The sequence below is a fragment of the Leptinotarsa decemlineata genome, unplaced genomic scaffold, assembly GCF_025532065.1.
Source record: "Leptinotarsa decemlineata unplaced genomic scaffold, Ldec_3_MD MMD2_tig00026328_RagTag_RagTag, whole genome shotgun sequence".
NCBI lineage: Eukaryota > Metazoa > Arthropoda > Insecta > Coleoptera > Chrysomelidae > Leptinotarsa > Leptinotarsa decemlineata.
In genome coordinates, this window is record NW_027412688.1 from 18,130,124 (window position 1) to 18,147,497 (window position 17,374).

General features: G+C 34.7%; 1 protein-coding gene across 1 annotated transcript in view; it reads left to right on the plus strand.

Annotated features, from left to right (window-relative positions):
* Ptpmeg2 (Protein tyrosine phosphatase Meg2) overlaps positions 1–17,374 on the plus strand; it is a 133,281-nt gene that overhangs the window by 22,502 nt on the left and 93,405 nt on the right. The window contains exons 2-3 of the mRNA XM_074182199.1: positions 2,221–2,451; positions 7,526–7,756. Coding sequence (XP_074038300.1) covers positions 2,221–2,451; positions 7,526–7,756 — 462 coding nt within the window. The remainder of the gene's footprint in view (positions 1–2,220; positions 2,452–7,525; positions 7,757–17,374) is intronic.

Sequence of the window (17,374 nt, forward strand, 5' to 3'; positions counted from 1 at the left end):
TCGATTCAAGTATGTGTTCATTGAGATAACTTTCCATGAAGAATGGTCCAACAACATGATTACCAAGAATGCTGGCCCAGATACTCAACTTTGTGGAGTTTGTGAATGTGTTTCCATCACCAAATGAGGATTCACATCCCTCCAGTAACGACAATTATATCTATCGACTTCACCATTTAACATGAAACAACTTTCGTCTGAAAAATACGTGTCTATTGTATAATAGTTTTGGGTTATTGGTCAATTTCTCGCTGAACACCTCACATAACTGAAGTTCACGATCAGAATCATCATCTTCGTTCAGTTCCTGATCTAACCTTATTTTGAGAGAATGAAATTTGTAGGCTTTCAAAATCCGTAAAACACTAGTAGCTGATACACCAGACGCTCTAGCTACTTGCCTGATAGATTGTCGATTATCCATTTGTACAAATCCTAAAATTGCAACTTCAACTCCGTCATTTCTGACGGGACGGGATACTTCATGTTTTCTGTTGTGAATAAAACCTGAAGTTCGAAACTTATCCATTAACTATTTAACGTATTGATGGCTCACGTTGTGGTCTGGATAATTCGTATTATAAATTCTTGCAGCAGCTTTAGCACATTTATTATTTCGATAATAGGTTGCAACAATTTCTATTCTTTCTTCAGTAGAATAAACCATGTTGGAACACAGTGAACAAGGATGACTGAATGACGATTCATGAAGTGACAGTGACCAACTATCTTTTTTTTTTGTTCTGCGACAACTGGATTCAACAAAAACTACCAGTGCAGAAAAAACTAACACAGTCGTCCATTTCAAAACGTTTACCACTAATTAAATAAATTTTACAAATCTAGAAGACCTGTGACAGAGAATTATTCGGGAATGCCGATGTCTGACTCCGGACATCTTCAATAATGTAAGGAGCGCTTTCGAAAGTAGACTGTATTATTATATGAAACTAGATGGAGGTCATTTTGAACACTTTATCCGTTGATTATATATTATCCGTATTTAATAATAAAAAACAACATTTTCAAAACAAAAAAGACTTAAATGAGTTTTTTACAATATGGACTTTTGAAAGGATTTCTGGCATGATTAATTAACTTCATGCTGTATAACCACACAATCTACATTTTCTAAAAGTACTATCCTAATGGACTTTGATTATGAAAATCAAATCACTTTATTCCATAAAAAAAACTCAACTTTGATACGCCACACTTCTACTGGATACCCTGTATATTGAAGAATATGTAAAATATGCCAATGTATTGTTTTCTGAGACTTTTATATGAAATATTTTTTTGATAACTCCACTGATCCATCTCAAATTTCTAATGGATGCTTGATGTGACACACACTGTATACCGAAAAACTTGCTCCTGAAGTCTTTGTTGTTTTGGTAACATTATAGTCTATGTCAGTAACCCAAATAACTTTTAAGTATTCCAGTGATTGTGGAAGTTTGAAGTATTTAGACTGTGGAGGCAGAAGTTGAACGGCGAACTTCACATTAAATTATTTAGAGCACAAAAGGGGCTATGAAAACATTATTTTTCGTTCAGTATAGAGAATAAAAATAAACTTGATCTTAACGTTTGTCAAGGAAAATATACTTGTTTTCGATTGAGTCGTTCTTCACAAGTGAATTTATTGGGTATTGAAAACAGAAAAAGATAGTTTTCTTAAATAATAACCATCTGAATGAAAATAAGTATAGAAACTTCATTTTTTTCCATTGATTATTCAATTCGCAGGAAATATTTATGAATACAAGTTATTGGCTAGTTGGACTCTTAAGTGATTTATACTACGCAGTAACTTTGGTGGCGAACTTTTCATTTTGCATTTCATTACAATTCAGCACCCTTTTTGTTTATTAAGTTTTGTTTATTTGTCAGATTGCGGAAATGTATAAAGACAAAAAAAAGAAAACATTGGAAACGTTACATGAACAATAATTTCATTTAATCGAATTGTTCTGTGTCATTGTATTTCACAGAGTAGTCATTAAAACGCAGTGGTATTTCAACCAATTCCCAAGGAAGCGGTTTTTTTTTTCAAACAGATAACAATACATCCGGGAGGTTACTTAATTCTCTGTAAAGTTTACGATGATAGTACTCGATACAAAATCGGCGTGTCAGTTCTCTGCCAATACCTCCCACATTCATCAAAAAGTCATTCGATTCCGTAGTGCTGAAATGAGTGCGTTATATTTTCAGGCAACGAAGGATTTTTTGGGGAAGGTGAACGCTAAATATCGTCGGAAAATCGGACCGGTTCCTTGGTCGACGGCGGTGCGATTTTTGTATGCGAGGAAGTTCGACGTGACGAGAGCCGTCGCTCTTTTCGACCAGCACGAGCAGATCAGAAAACAAGAAGGCCTAAATGATTTCGATCCCTTGAGCGAACCCCTCAAAACGGAGTTGTTGACAGGAAAGTTTACAGTTTTGGTAAGTTGAAACAACGAATTGCTCAGCAAATAAGTCATTTTAATAATGATAACTTCATTGTCCACCGATAAACTTTTTTTTTTCTACTACTTGGGAGCCATCTGATTTGTCCATTTCTACCAAATATCCGAATAACACTGCAGCTTCGTGGGCTTATTGCATTTTTCTCCCGTCTTTCAAATGATACCCAACCCAATAATCTTGTGCCCTATACTAGATTCTACAAGTCCCTCGTTGGGTGTTGGTCATATTCCTGTGGATATAATCTGGGTGGTCCATAAATTGTTTGTCTCTAGTGATACAAAGCCTTACAATCCCATACAATATGATGAGCTGTCCCTTTCTTGCATTGCCTGCAGTTCAGGTATCTATGGTACAGCTCTATCTTGTTCAGGTGTCCTCTCAATGGATATTATCCAGCCCTGTAATTGTTATGTTTCGATCCCTACTCTCTCTTACGGTCCCTTTATAAACGTTTTTCCGTGTGTCTTTCATGGTAGGTATTGTTCTCAGTACTATCTATGTTTCATAGACCCCTTTTTAATATGGTTCCACACCAAAGAATTTGGTACTCCCACAGCCAGTTTAGAGTATGTAGTTGATGATCTGTATCTGGCACAATCATCACCTCTTTCGTTGACTGCGATGACTCAGTGTCATGAAACCCATTACATAGTCAATGTATTCCTGTTTCCTCAGTTCTTCATGATTTTTCCAGATCAGTCTCAATGCTACTTTTAGGTTCGTCAGTGCCCCAAGTGCAGCCTGGCAGCCACTATTTTCGTCGAGGCTTCAAATTGATGTTTCTTGCACATTGTAAGATTGCATATACCTCAGCCTGGAAGGCTTATGTGTACTGACCGAGTGGGTAACTTGAATCAAGATTTCTCCCCACACAGTAGGTAAATTCTTGCTCCCGTTCTATATTCGGTTTTCGACCCGTCTGTATACCAGGTGTTTGCCGAGCATGTTCTCAGGATGACTGTTCGTTCCTCCACATATTCTGGAAACTCTGTTTTGCCAGATCACGTGTAACTCTGCGAGTTTTTCAGTCCGAATCCACCCACCCCGATTATTGATTACTAGATGTAAAGGAGGAATATTCAAGAATGTCTCCAATGCAGCTGTAGGGGTGGATTTCAATGCTCCCGTTATTCCCAAACATGCAAATCTTTGCACCCATCTTGGGTTATTATTAGCGGTAGTTTGATTCATCTTTGACAACCCGACCGTAGATACGTATATGGTTTTAACCACCGTGGAGTAGAGCCAATATATCATGTCTTGTTCAAACCTCTATTTATCTCCGTAGGTGCATCCATCCAGCAACAGTGCTGCTTTAGCCCTTCCTTTAATCCTCTCTTGAAAAGGCCACACTTGCTCCATGTTGATGAATAATATCTTCTCTCAACAAAAATCCACGTCTGCAAAAAATCTACATCGTGATATTTTCTCTTTGTTACCATATGGTAACGGGGTATTTTGCCCAAAATATACTACCCAGTGCTGAAAGAAATATCACAAAACATTTTACAGACGTGAAAATATAAATATCAATGAATCGATATTACTGAAAATTTGAATCTAACGTCCATTTTTAATATTCAACACCAAACAACACTCAAAACTTGTTTGTCCCCCTTTAAACAAACTTGTCTTATTAAATATTTGCGAATTACAAGTACAAGTTTTGAAAACAGCTTGACAACGATATTTTTGAATAAATTAATGAAGGGATAGAAAATGAATATAAAAAAGTAGGAAGTTAGTTACCAAAGCCTTGTTCTGGATTTATTTCGTTCCAATAATTTCTTTTTATTTTTTCATCAAAATTACCTTTTAGTTTTTCTCGTACATCGCCATATTTGAAAAATCTTCCTCTGTTAGAATTTTTCATTTTTTGTTGTATACTTTTCTGGTTTTCGCTTTAGGAAATATTGCAGTTCTATATAGGTGGCACTATTATTATTATGTTTACTATTTAGAGAAGCTTTCAGAATCAAAAATTTAATTGAAGTGTGGATGTCTTATATTTCTTGGATAAATCCTCAAAGTAAACCAACACAATTTTTCCAAAAAGTGATTTGATTATATTTGAACACGAATGATTGAAATTAGTCACTTTCAGATCTTGTTTCCTGTGTGTTTGTGTGTGTTTATTAGTGTTTTCATGTGTTTGATGACCCACCCTGTATGTATGAGTATTAAGATGATATAATGAAGTGTAATAGATAACGAGTCGTGATGAGAATTTAGATAGTCGAATATACAGGGTCCTGCAACAGTGGCGCGGTGTTCCATATCTCTATATAGGAAGCAGATAGGAATCTAATTTTCTATAATATTACCTTATTGCTCGAGCTCGACAAAATAAAAATATTGGCGGTCACACAGGGTGTTCGATTTTTTCTGGGCGGATCCCAACTGTGTCTTTTTAAATGGCAACCTATATTTTTTATCGCTTTTTCGGTTTCTTCATAGAAAATAAAATAAACTTTATGTATATCTGCACTTCGAAAATATTGATGGTTTTCGAGATATCTAGCATGACAGGTTTTTTTTCCAATATTCGTCACTCAGAATATTTGAAATTATAAAGTGGTGCCAAGTCCAGTTGAAATTTTTTTTTGGTCGAATATTCTACATTGGTAACTCTCTCAAACGATATATCTGAAATCGACCTGTGATATACAGGGTATGAAAAACCACTTGCCAAATATTGTAAATGAAAATTTGCAAAATCTTCCTTATATTAAATGGAACACCCTGTATATTATTGATCCATAAGAAGCGCCAACGAAACCTCTACAAATTTCATTAAGTATTCCCTATGGCTAAGTTCAATAGTTTTTCTTAAATGAGCATTTCTTTCGAAAAATGGTCATTTTTTCAAAACGAAATCCATTTAACGACTGATAAGAATATACAAAAAATACCCTTTCCTTAAAATATCGCCCATTCCTAAAATTACCTGTTGCTAGATAAACAAGTTGCGAATTACACCACAAAATGGACGTTCTTGAATAGTTACAATAATTTCAAAAATCTCGGAATTTGTGCCATATTCTTTCGGTCTAAAACAACCTTTCAGCGAATGAAATATTTATTGGAAATCAAGTAGTCTGGCAAATGACAGAACAAAATATTTGGCTGCAAATGAATATTGAAATTTTTAGTCAATCGTGAAGTTGAACTGTCGGTATAATTTCATCAGAATGTTGTTATCAAAAAGTGATTTGATTGATATGATTTTCATATTAGGTGAATCAGACAGGAATTGTTTATTGGCAAGTAGAATTTATTCTCAACGGTATCCAGATAGAAGGCATCCAGATGAAAGATCTTTCCGAAAGGTCTTGGGACGATTCGTTGAAACTGAATCTATTAATTATTCCAAACATGAGCGCATCAAGCCAGCTACTAATGAAGATAATGAATTGCAAGTTCTTCTTGCTGTTGAAGAAGATCCTAGTAGGAGTCAACGACAAATTGGGGAAATAGTGGATATAAGTGAGAGATCAGTGCAACGAGTATTGAAGAAACATCGCTTGCATCCATACCACGTTCAGTTACATCAAGAACTACTGTATGCTGATTTCGAGAAAAGAGTGAGATTTTGCAATTGGGCCATGAACAAAATTCGTCGAAACGAATATTTTTTCAATAATATTTTATGGTTGGATGAATCGACATTCCATAAAAATGGATTTGTAAATCGACATAATTACCATTATTATGCGACAGAAAATCCTCACTTATTGAGACAGGTGGATTATCAACATAGATGGTCGATAAATGTCTGGGGAGGCATCATTGGAGAATATGTAATTGGTCCATACTTTTTTGAGGGACATATGAATGGTGCAATGTATCTCAATTTCTTACGAAATGATTTACCAGGTTTGTTAGATGATATTCCTCTTGACCTCCGCAATAGAATGTGGTTACAACATGATGGTGCACCTGCTCACTATTCGGCAGAAGTGAGAGATCATCTAAATGAAGTATTTCCCAATAAATGGATAGGACGGAATGGGCCTGTACGGTGGCCCGCTAGATCACCAGATTTGACGAAACTAGATTTTTTCTTATGGGGATACATAAAAAATATGGTTTACGTTGAGCCACCAACTTCTCCCGAAAATATGCGACTTAGAATAACGAATGCTTTTCGCAGCATTACACCAGCTGTCTTGCGCAGGGTAGAACAGTCTTTCAAACATAGACTTCAGCTCTGCATTCAAGAAAATGGAAGACATGTTGAACATATTTTATAAAAGTTTCATTATCAACCTTAATTAAACTCTCCCTTTTGTAGTTTTGTAATTTGCCAGTTGACAAATTTGAATATCTAGAACTCAAGCTCTGAATGAATATAATAACATGAAAAAAATAGTTATTTATAATGTTTCTTTCTTTTAACTTGTTTGGTTTGATATTGCACGATTTATGAGTGAAATTCTGCATCCAATGAAAAAATAATTTTCCATTTAGCAAAAAGTGATAGGTACATACATTTATTTCGTTAAAAAATATTTGTTTGGACACCTTTCTGTTTTCGAAGTGCAGATATACATAAAGTTTATTTTATTTTCTATGAAGAAACCGAAAAAGCGATAAAAAATATAGGTTGCCATTTAAAAAGACACAGTTGGGATCCGCCCAGAAAAAATCGAACACCCTGTGTGACCGCCAATATTTTTATTTTGTCGAGCTCGAGCAATAAGGTAATATTATAGAAAATTAGATTCCTATCTGCTTCCTATATAGAGATATGGAACACCGCGCCACTGTTGCAGGACCCTGTAGAATGTTCCCATGCTGATCACGAGTAGTATATTTTTTCATTTTTTCAAAATATAATTCTATACAGTTATTCAACCTTATCCACTTTTGTTTTACCTTTTTTTCAACGCTTAAAATTTTGAAAACAACTTTAGATATTTTGGCATTAATTTGCAAGACTACTTTTCCAATATGAACTTGGTAGTTCGATTGATATGAATCATTGGGCTAGCCAGTGCGTTATTTCAGTTATTAAGTATCATTACATGACATACCGTTTCCTTTTCAGCAAAAAAGAGACAATACCGATGCCGCGATAGCTGTATTTACTGCCCACAAACACATACCTGCCAACAGCACGCACCAAACCACCTTACAGGGAGTCGTCTTTCAGTTGGATTGCGCCTTACAGGATACTGTGACTCAGAAAGCTGGCATAGTGTTCATATACGACATGTCCAATTCCAAATATTCGAATTTCGACTATGACTTATCTCAGAAAATATTAACTCTTCTTAAGGTGAGTCAAATTTTCCCTATATGCGATTTTAACTTGGAACTTTCGAGTGATTCAGATATCGGAAATTCTTACGTACATTGAAAAATCAGTGATTAATCATATTATCTGTATTAGAGGAGATGAATCTAGATTGTTTGAGCGATCCAGTCTCGCGTACGATCAGTATCAGTATTAGTTGCAATTATTTATACGATAGATCAGAGAGTAATACGCTTACGATAACTGATGCCGATCATGTAATATTGATTATTATGGGAATTAACATTTATCATACTCTTCAAGTTCTGTTACTATTAGTAATTTGTACTACTATAGAAAGTATTCGCATTAGAAAAGTCGTTTGAAGTCGTTAAGTAAGTTGAATTATGCATAACGATTAGATTCCTAGCTGAACGAAATTCTGTAGTGCAGTGGTGGGACTGCAACCTGTTGGATTGTAGTTTGCTCCACTTACTCAATCGACCGCTGCACAGATTCGTGTTCGAGCCAAAAAAGTGGTCAAAAACAATTGATTGTAGTTTATGTCTTGAAGTCTACTTTTTTTCAATATAATGTAACTACTAACAGTAGGGTAATGACAGTTGTATTCATACTGTTACGTTTTCCCCCGTGGGTTAACCAATAATTGACTACACTGAATAATCAAACTTTATTTCACTTTAAATATAACAAACACTTCAATTAAATATTTAACTATTATTTGAATATCTATCGCCTTACTAGATCACTTCGCGTACCGCACTGTAGCTTCCACTTGACTGTCTTGATAGCCTTTAAATATCGTAATCGAATGCCGTAGAAATTTCGCCAAAGTTCCGACGAAATCGGTAGCATTATTGTCGCTGCTTCTAGAGTGGCGGGGAATCATCGTACATTCGCACGCTCTTAGTTACGCCACGTTTGGTTTATGGTTACCAGTGGCAGCCGGCGTTATTTTCTTTCGGGCATGATTTAAAACAATACATATATTTTTAGCAATTTATCCAAGGAGCAATGTATTTACAAGCAGGCATGTAAAATGAAATAAAAACTGTTAATATTAATTTATCAGATACTATAATAATATTTATTGAGTTGCCAAAACTCTTTTGGTTTAGTAATACATGAAATTTATCCTATATCATCTGATTAACAAATAACTAACAGACGGATTCTGCGGCACTGCGCCGATATCCGGTTGATCTCAAAAATAAAAGGCTTCCTTCGAATTTGGCTTTCTGTTTTTTCTGGTATGTCTAAAACTACACAAAAATGGATCCAATAATAAAAGCCTATTTATCACATCCTCATTGCTCGCTGTCCTGGGAAATTTTCTGTGTATATTTGCGAAAATGCTTGTTGCATGCTTCTTCCGGTAATTGACCAATCGGCAACAACGCATGCGATATTATTGTTGGAGCATGAATTAATATTTAATGAATAATAATAGTAATAATAATAATATTTAACTCAGAATATCAATACATAGAATGATACAAAATCACGATATATAATGAAATAAATATGGTTGTACTCCACCAGGGTTTCCCCTGTTTGTGGAGGGGGTAAGAACAATTTAATAAGTATAAACATATTAGCAAATTAATGCATATTGACATAATAACACAGTCTGCACAGTCACACAAACATATTCACGCTATTTATACTCACTTATATAAAGACTATTCACAATACAAACATTAATAAAATTCGAGGAGGATTACATTAAAATAGTTGGAGACATAGATTGCCAGGCATATAATTTAACATAATGTATCAGATAGCACCTCTAGTATTATTTTGAAACTTTGAATTTATTCGAGATCGATTTCCGTTATAGCAGCTGCTGCATCTCGCTCCTGCGAAAAAACGACGGGACGTATTCCCGTCATTGGTATAACCATACCCTGGTTTAGGTATGTCAACCAGCAGTCTCATTTTTTTCCTGAACTTCCTCTGAATTTCTTCCTTGGATGAATTTATTTTATACTCATCACTTTTTTTTGTGACGCGACCTTCAAGAACTCCAGCTTTTAGGACAAATGTAAGGTAAATTCAAAAAATCGAATTCTCGCGTGTAAAATAGATAGTCCAAAATTCAATGTCAATATAAACATAATGTTTTTATTACAAATTCTGCAAAATGACATTTAATTTCAATAGTTTTCAAAATGCAAAAAACAGGGAAAAACATGAATTGAAATCTCTCACATTTGCTACCATATAGAATACATACCTTAATCAAGCGTATCCATAATGATTTTTTTTTTAATTGCAATAACTTTAAAAATAAAAAACGCAACTGAACTGTGGTAAAATATGGGAACGCTGAGAACGTAAACTAATCACATCAAGTGACAGCGGTCAACTCATCGTTATCATATCTCTCTGGTAGAAATCTGGATTGGGGATCCAGCTAAATGAGGTCGTATCTGCTTAGGGACCCAACGCTAGCTGTTAATAATAAAGTTTGTAATTTTGATTTATGGCCATTTTTCGGGCTATGCGCTTTGCGAACCGGTGGTACGAACCGCAAGGCCGGACAATCGATTTTCACATCCTATCGTCCAACCCATGTTAGAAATAACACGTTAAAAGATAAGATCTTGTTAGTCCCCAGCTCGAGAGTTGTTGTTCGTAGGGGGCGACAGGTGGTTAACGGAAACACAGATTTTAACAGATTTCAACAGTTTGAAGACAAAAATTCCGTTTTTTCCTGAAACAAAATAAAACAATTCTGGCGGACAGATCCGACTTTCTGAGGTAGATTTCGTATTGTTGCTGACTTGATAGCATTCACTACATAATTCAACAGCGTTCCAACGATACTTTACCATTTCACATGTCTACCATTCTTCCTTCTTCACCCACGTCATCCCGTAACATAGAATGATCAGTTAAGCACAGTAAATTATAGTACTCATAAATAAAACGGAAAGGTTCATTAAATTTGGAAATAAGAGAAGTTAAAAATGTTTCAAGTAAGGTTTTTCGAATAATGCTCCATACAAACAAATACATTTGCCAGTTATCAAGAAATCCAATATTTTGTTTCGTCGCGCTGTTGACAGCACTCTGATCTTTTCTTTTTACTTACGTGGATGCCCGAACATCAGCTGACAATTTTAGTTTGGGAAGTAATCAGTAGTAAGAAAACGCAACGTCACTTTTGTTTATGTATCTCACAACTATAACTAATAATAACGTGGCACGATTCCTCTGACTGTCGAATAATTCATCGACACTTTGAGTTTTTCCTTTCCAGTACATTTTTACACTCGTTCTGAAAACCTCTTGTAGATTGTTAGGTCCTTCTCATAGTTCTCATTAAAATCTATACATTGATGTAATGGGAAAGTCATTTTATGATTCGTGAAAATTAACTACACTTGATCGATGAAATCAGCTAGAAGCGGAATCGTGATAATCCTTCTAAATATTTTCTCATATTATCACTTTCATGATTCGCTTTGTGACAGTGTCATGATGCTTTTTGTGGAATTTTTATTTCTTCGTTCATTCATATGAGCAAATCTGTAACATTATTGAAAGTGGTTATCAATTCTATATGATCATTTTTACGGATATTCTCAACAGTTGTCACTACCAAATCAAAACTCGTATGTTGTATGACTAAAATCGAAACGTTCTTCCGAAAATTTTCTCTTTTCCTCGCCACTCAAACAGAAATGTTCTAAAACGTGGGGTCTCAATTAGAAATATACTAAAATTGTGTTTGCAACACGTCTTTTTCCCATAATAATATATTCACTACTCCTGAAAAGTATTGGTGTCATTGACATTGAAAAATATGAATTCATAATTAGAACCGTAATTTACCAGACCAGTGTTGCTAATTCGTACGGTATTTCTTCTTAGGGGAATTCATTTCGGAGGAGGGGGTTCAAACCCCCCTTAACTGGCTACGGCTATGATCACGTTGTTGGAATAGCAACAAGGTTTTATACCACTCACTAACTTTTGATAATTTATAAGCTCTTCTCCCAACAGACCTTAAGATCCGTAGATACTATCCAGAAAATCCAAACATCTTAGGGAACAGCTGAAAGTAATACCTAAGAGGTGATGACGAGGTACTTCAAAAACCATACTATATCGGTTTCAGTAACACGGCATTAACTCATTATATTTGTCAATCAAATACCCTCGAGATCAAAAACACGTCAAAATTTTGAGGGATTTTTTATTTCATCATGGAAAAAGGCCCCGAAGCTAAAAACACTATAAAAATACTTGCAATTGCAACAAAGTGCAATTACAAACAAGTACATGTCAAACTACAAAGACAATTATTACATTAAAATTACATTACATTACATTACATCCCAAAAACCGTTATTCATAAATATTATACAGCTTTTCCATCGAAGAAAAATCTTTCCTGGCAACTCTACCTGATATTTAATCAGTTTTAGAAAGAGGCGTGTCTATATAGTGTTCATCATCAACATGTTGTGAAAGTACGGATTTGATGGGAATTTTTAATTATTTTAAGATAAAAATACGTAATTACGTCAATAAATTTCCGGAATTATTGCTTTTTCTGTGTTATTTTTTCCTTTCAGTGAGAATAAATTTTGAAAATTAGCATATTTCCTTGTGGGGAACAGCAGAATGTGACTAATACTGAATCATAATTTTTCGAATCGAAGTTTCTATACTAAAACGATTACTTGGATATTCGTAATATTCACTTCAGTATTATATTTCATAGAATGCTTTGACAGTTATAGTCTAATATATAAAAATGGATGTTTGTTGGTTGGTTGTATAATTAATGTTTCTTAGAGAAGGTTTTTAGGCTATCACTACAGCGCCACTAGATGGCGCTGTAGTGATGTTTTGAAAGCACTGTTCTATAACGCTGCGCACGCCTAAGTTCGTGGATTCTGATTCTGTCAAAACATTGGAACAGCAGCGGTACAGCAACATAGTACTAATTAGTACTACAACTACCAAATTCTACGCGGGCGAAGCCGCGGGCAACAACTGGTTGGAGAGTTATACAGGGTGACTACTTTTTCGATGCTCACCATTGAATCTAGTTTACTCTGAATGATCTAGAGTCGAGTGAATGGTAAAAAAATGGTCTAATATCACATAATATGTATCAACAAAATATGTGAAAAACAAAATTAAAAGTAACTTTTCGTTTTTTTCCTCGATAACTATATTTTTCGAAAAAGCAAAAAATTTATTTAGATATTTTGTGTCGAATTTAAGTCCTAAAATAAACTGATGACACACTCAATTTATACATAGCTTATAGTGGAAAATTTTGACGGTTTTTCAGCATTGAATTAAAAAGAGTGTCATTGCTTTGATTTGATGATTTTCCTCTAGACCTACACTTTTTATATTTCTAGGAACAACTCATAAAACTGGAGAATAATGAATAAAATTTCTACCTAAGCTATGATTTTACTTTTTTTTTCAAGACAAAACACAAGCACTACAGGAAAATCCTTAAGGCGCTCTAGGAGCGGTGCCTGTGCGATTCACATTTCACCCGTTTGTTAGCGAAATGATTTCCCCCAAGGATTTGAGGACCTTGGTGGAGACTCACCCATCACCAAGGGAGCGCGGGATGGCGAAAGAACTGGGAGTCAGCTCCCATGCGGATTTTGATGGTTTGAAACGTATTGGAGAGCTCGAAAAGTGGGTGCCCCACGAGTCTGTTTTTCAATGCTTTTGCGCAACCAAAACGATCTATTTTTGGATAGGATCGTCACGTGTGATGAATAGTGGAGGCTTCGTAACAACAAGAGACAACAGGGCAGTGGTTGGACACCAATGAACCACCCAGGCACTACCCAAATGCTAAACTCCACCAAAAAATATCATGTTCCGACGAAATGTTCCGAAAATTGCATCAGCAGCAGCCGGTACTGGTCAATAGAAGATACCTGATCCTGCTCCACGACAACGCCCGTCCGCACGTTTCACAAATCAGCACTGGGCAACCGACTACCATCATTTCAAGCACTTTGATAACTTTCTCACCGGTAAAACCTTCGCCAATCAGGACCATGTTAAAACGTCCTTTGTCGACGTTATCGAGTCCCGATCACACAATTTTTATGCTGAGGGAATTAATAGACTTGTGTTACGTTGGCAAATGCGCACTTTTATATGAATAATAAATTATACAAAAAATACTTTTTCCTGTTCAGTTTATACTCCAAACATTCATTATGGAAGTGAATCAGACATCATTCACAGCATTGCTACACAATATACTATATTGAAGAGATAACATTTCACTTACATGGAACACTGTCATCGTCAATCGCGAACATCGATGTTTCGGAATAAGACACTTGCCTCTTCAGCACCAATCTGGATAACATACAATTCCATGACGTTTGGAGTACAAACTGAATAGAAAAATATGTTTTTGTATAATTCAATGCTCGTATAAAAGTAGTTGTTTCGAAAGGGCTTTTTCTTCCAGTTTGTGTCTGAAAGTAACTTCTATGCATGATCTACACATATTTTGAAATCAATTGCTTTCTTCTTTCGTTTGAAAGTTTTCCAAATTTTTTGGTTAAAGTTGTAGAAATAGAAAGCCAAATCCTTTCTTTCCAATTTAAGAACTTACGAAACTCTGATGTAAGCTTGTTTGTGTATTTTAAGTAGACGTTATTAATGAATAAATTCAGTGGTATTATGCCTCATTGAGAAAAGAAAACTAATAATTGTCTCCTCTATGCAAGCGTATCTTTGTATCTCATGATTTGAAGTTACAAGTATATCGTCTATGATATTTTTATGAAAATGATAGGTAATATTTTTATGGCATAACGGAGCTTTCTTCGCGATTTCATTTCCTTGAAAAATACACCGCTCATTCCTGTAATGACAATAATTAATGAACCCACATTTCAATTAAGATTTTTATCAACCGTATCCGCTTTGTTTCATATTTTTGTTATACTGGTCTATAAACCACAAGTTTCATGATTATTATCTCAGTTAATTTTTGTATTAATGACGATGGTAACTTTGGGTATTTGATATTACATTGGGTGAGGTGGGAAGTAAAACGAAGGAAGTATTCGGTTTATTGTCCAAAATTCGTGAGTTTTTCCGTGTTTTCATCAATTTCAAGTTTTGTATTATTACTTTTTTTAACTTTGTATCGATGACGATGGAAACTTGACATATTTGACATTATATCGAGTGATATGGGAAGTGAAACTATGGAAGTATAAGGTTCAATTTTCTTAATACACATTTAATTTTTTGATAACTCAAATTTCGTTGTGTTTTTAAGATCTACTAACGAGTATTACAGTTATTATATTAGTTGGGAATTTGAAAATATAAATGGTGATTGTATAAAAACTAATTTCCGTTTTTTTGGCTGTGGTCTGCAGGTTCTAATGCCTGATGTTTCTATTGATTGGATTACCTGGCCTTGTTTATGTACCTTCAAGTACAGGTAGCCATATCTTATTAATGTTCACTGCCTCTTCTTTTTTATTGAAAATATCCCTGTTTTTGAATTTATATTGCGCTTTCTTGGATAATAATTTTGAGTTTTATCGAGTATTACTGTATCTTCGAATAAGATGATGTGAGTTCCTTTTTTGTTGAGAGTATGTTCAGCTATAGCTGATTTGTTTGTCCGAGTCGGCAATTTTTGTTGTGCTCAGAGAGACGGGTACCTACATTTCTTTTCGTGGTTTCAATGTAGACCGACCCGCAGCTACAAAGAATCCGGTATACCCCGGGTTTTGCTGAAAGTTTTAAGGGGTCGTTATAATAATAATAATGAATAATAAATCTTTATTTTCCTTATTTTTGACACAGTTATAAAATTTGTATAGGAATCGTCAAATAAGAAAAACAAAAGAGATCGGAGACTAGAAGTTCCTGAAAAAAGATGACAACTATCTACTCATACACAAATTCTTCAAAGCGATAATAACAGTTATCAACAAGCAACTTCTTGAGTTTTCTTTTGAAGATATACATGGTTTTAGTTTTTTTATAATATCTGGAAGCAAATTATAGGCACGTGGAGCCATCTGATCGGGTGATACAAAAGCTAATTTGGTTTTTGCAAATGGTACAAAAATATTGTTTTTTTGTCTTGTATCAATATTATGCTTACATTTATTTGGTACAACAACTTGTTTCTATTCTCAAAAACATAAGTCAAAGTATAAGTCAAAAATTAAAAGACTGGGAACAGTTAGAATTCTGAAATTTTCCAAAGCATTTCTGCATGAATCACGGTTACTTATGCCACTAATGATACGTATACGTTTTTCTTGTGCTGTAAAGACGTCAGAGCAGCGAGAGGAAAGACCCCAGAAGCACACTCCATATCTTAGTCTGGAATCAAGCATAGTAGAGTCTCAGCATCTGATCAACATTCAAAACCTGCCTAATATTTCGAAACTGATATGAAATAGAGTTAATTGTTTTGATTAGGAACTCACAGTGGTTCTGCCAATTCAAACATTCATCAATGTGAAGACCTAAAAATTTTAAGCTCGTACATTCTGTTGTTACTGTGTCGGAATTATCAATTGTTCTAAAACTGATGACATCACATTCCCTTTGCCGATGATGAAATCTCATTGAATATGTTTTCTTCGCGTTCAAAAACAAATTGTTCGCAGAAAACCATTTATTAATACTTTCAAAAACATGCTTACATTTTTCTTTCAAAACTGAATCTGATTTGTCAGAGATTATAATCGACGTGTCATCTGCATACATTGTTATGAATGTTCCGGGCGTTGCATACTCCAAATCATTTATGTACAATACAAATAATATAGGTCCCAATATCGACCCTTGAGATACTCCTGATTCGGAGAGGGTTATGCTGGAAGTTACATTGTTAATAGCGACATATTGTTTTCTGTGATAAAGATAATCCATTACCATAACTGTATAGCTTACTCAGGAGAATATTATAATAACACTGTCGAATGCCCTGCTGAGATCGCAGAATATCCCAACAGGGCCTGCTTCAATATAGTCAACAATCTCTCTATGGTATGAATGTAAAGCTGTAGCGGTGGATTTTTTATTCAGAAACCCATATTGGTTTTTTGTAAAGATGTTATTATGATGAGCGAATGATAGAAGTCTATTCAGAAAAGCATATTCCAATATTTTCGACATACTTGATGGAATTGTTACATGCCTGTAGTTTTCCAGTAATTTTCTACTATTTTTTTTATACACTGGTATGATTTTACCTATCTTCATTTGCTTAGGGAATATTCCTTTACTGAATGACGGATTCACCAAGTGAAGTAGAGGTTTCATTAAAACACGGCGACTCTTTTTCAGAAGAAACATAGGAAGCCCGTCATAACCCGAAGAACTTTTATTTTTAAGTTTGCTATTTAGTAATTCATACAGTTCGGATTCAGTAAAAGGATTTTAAAAAAACGATTTACTCGGGGATGTTATGTTTCTCGCAAAAAATTGAAAGTCCAGATTTCTCTTATCAATTTGATTCGATAATACTTTAGTTACCTCTATAAAATAATTATTAAATTTGTTAGCGACTTCTATGGGTGAATTTACAACAGTATCACTGAACTCTATTGAAATTTCCTCAGTGTTGCCTTTTGGTTTATTGGATAATTC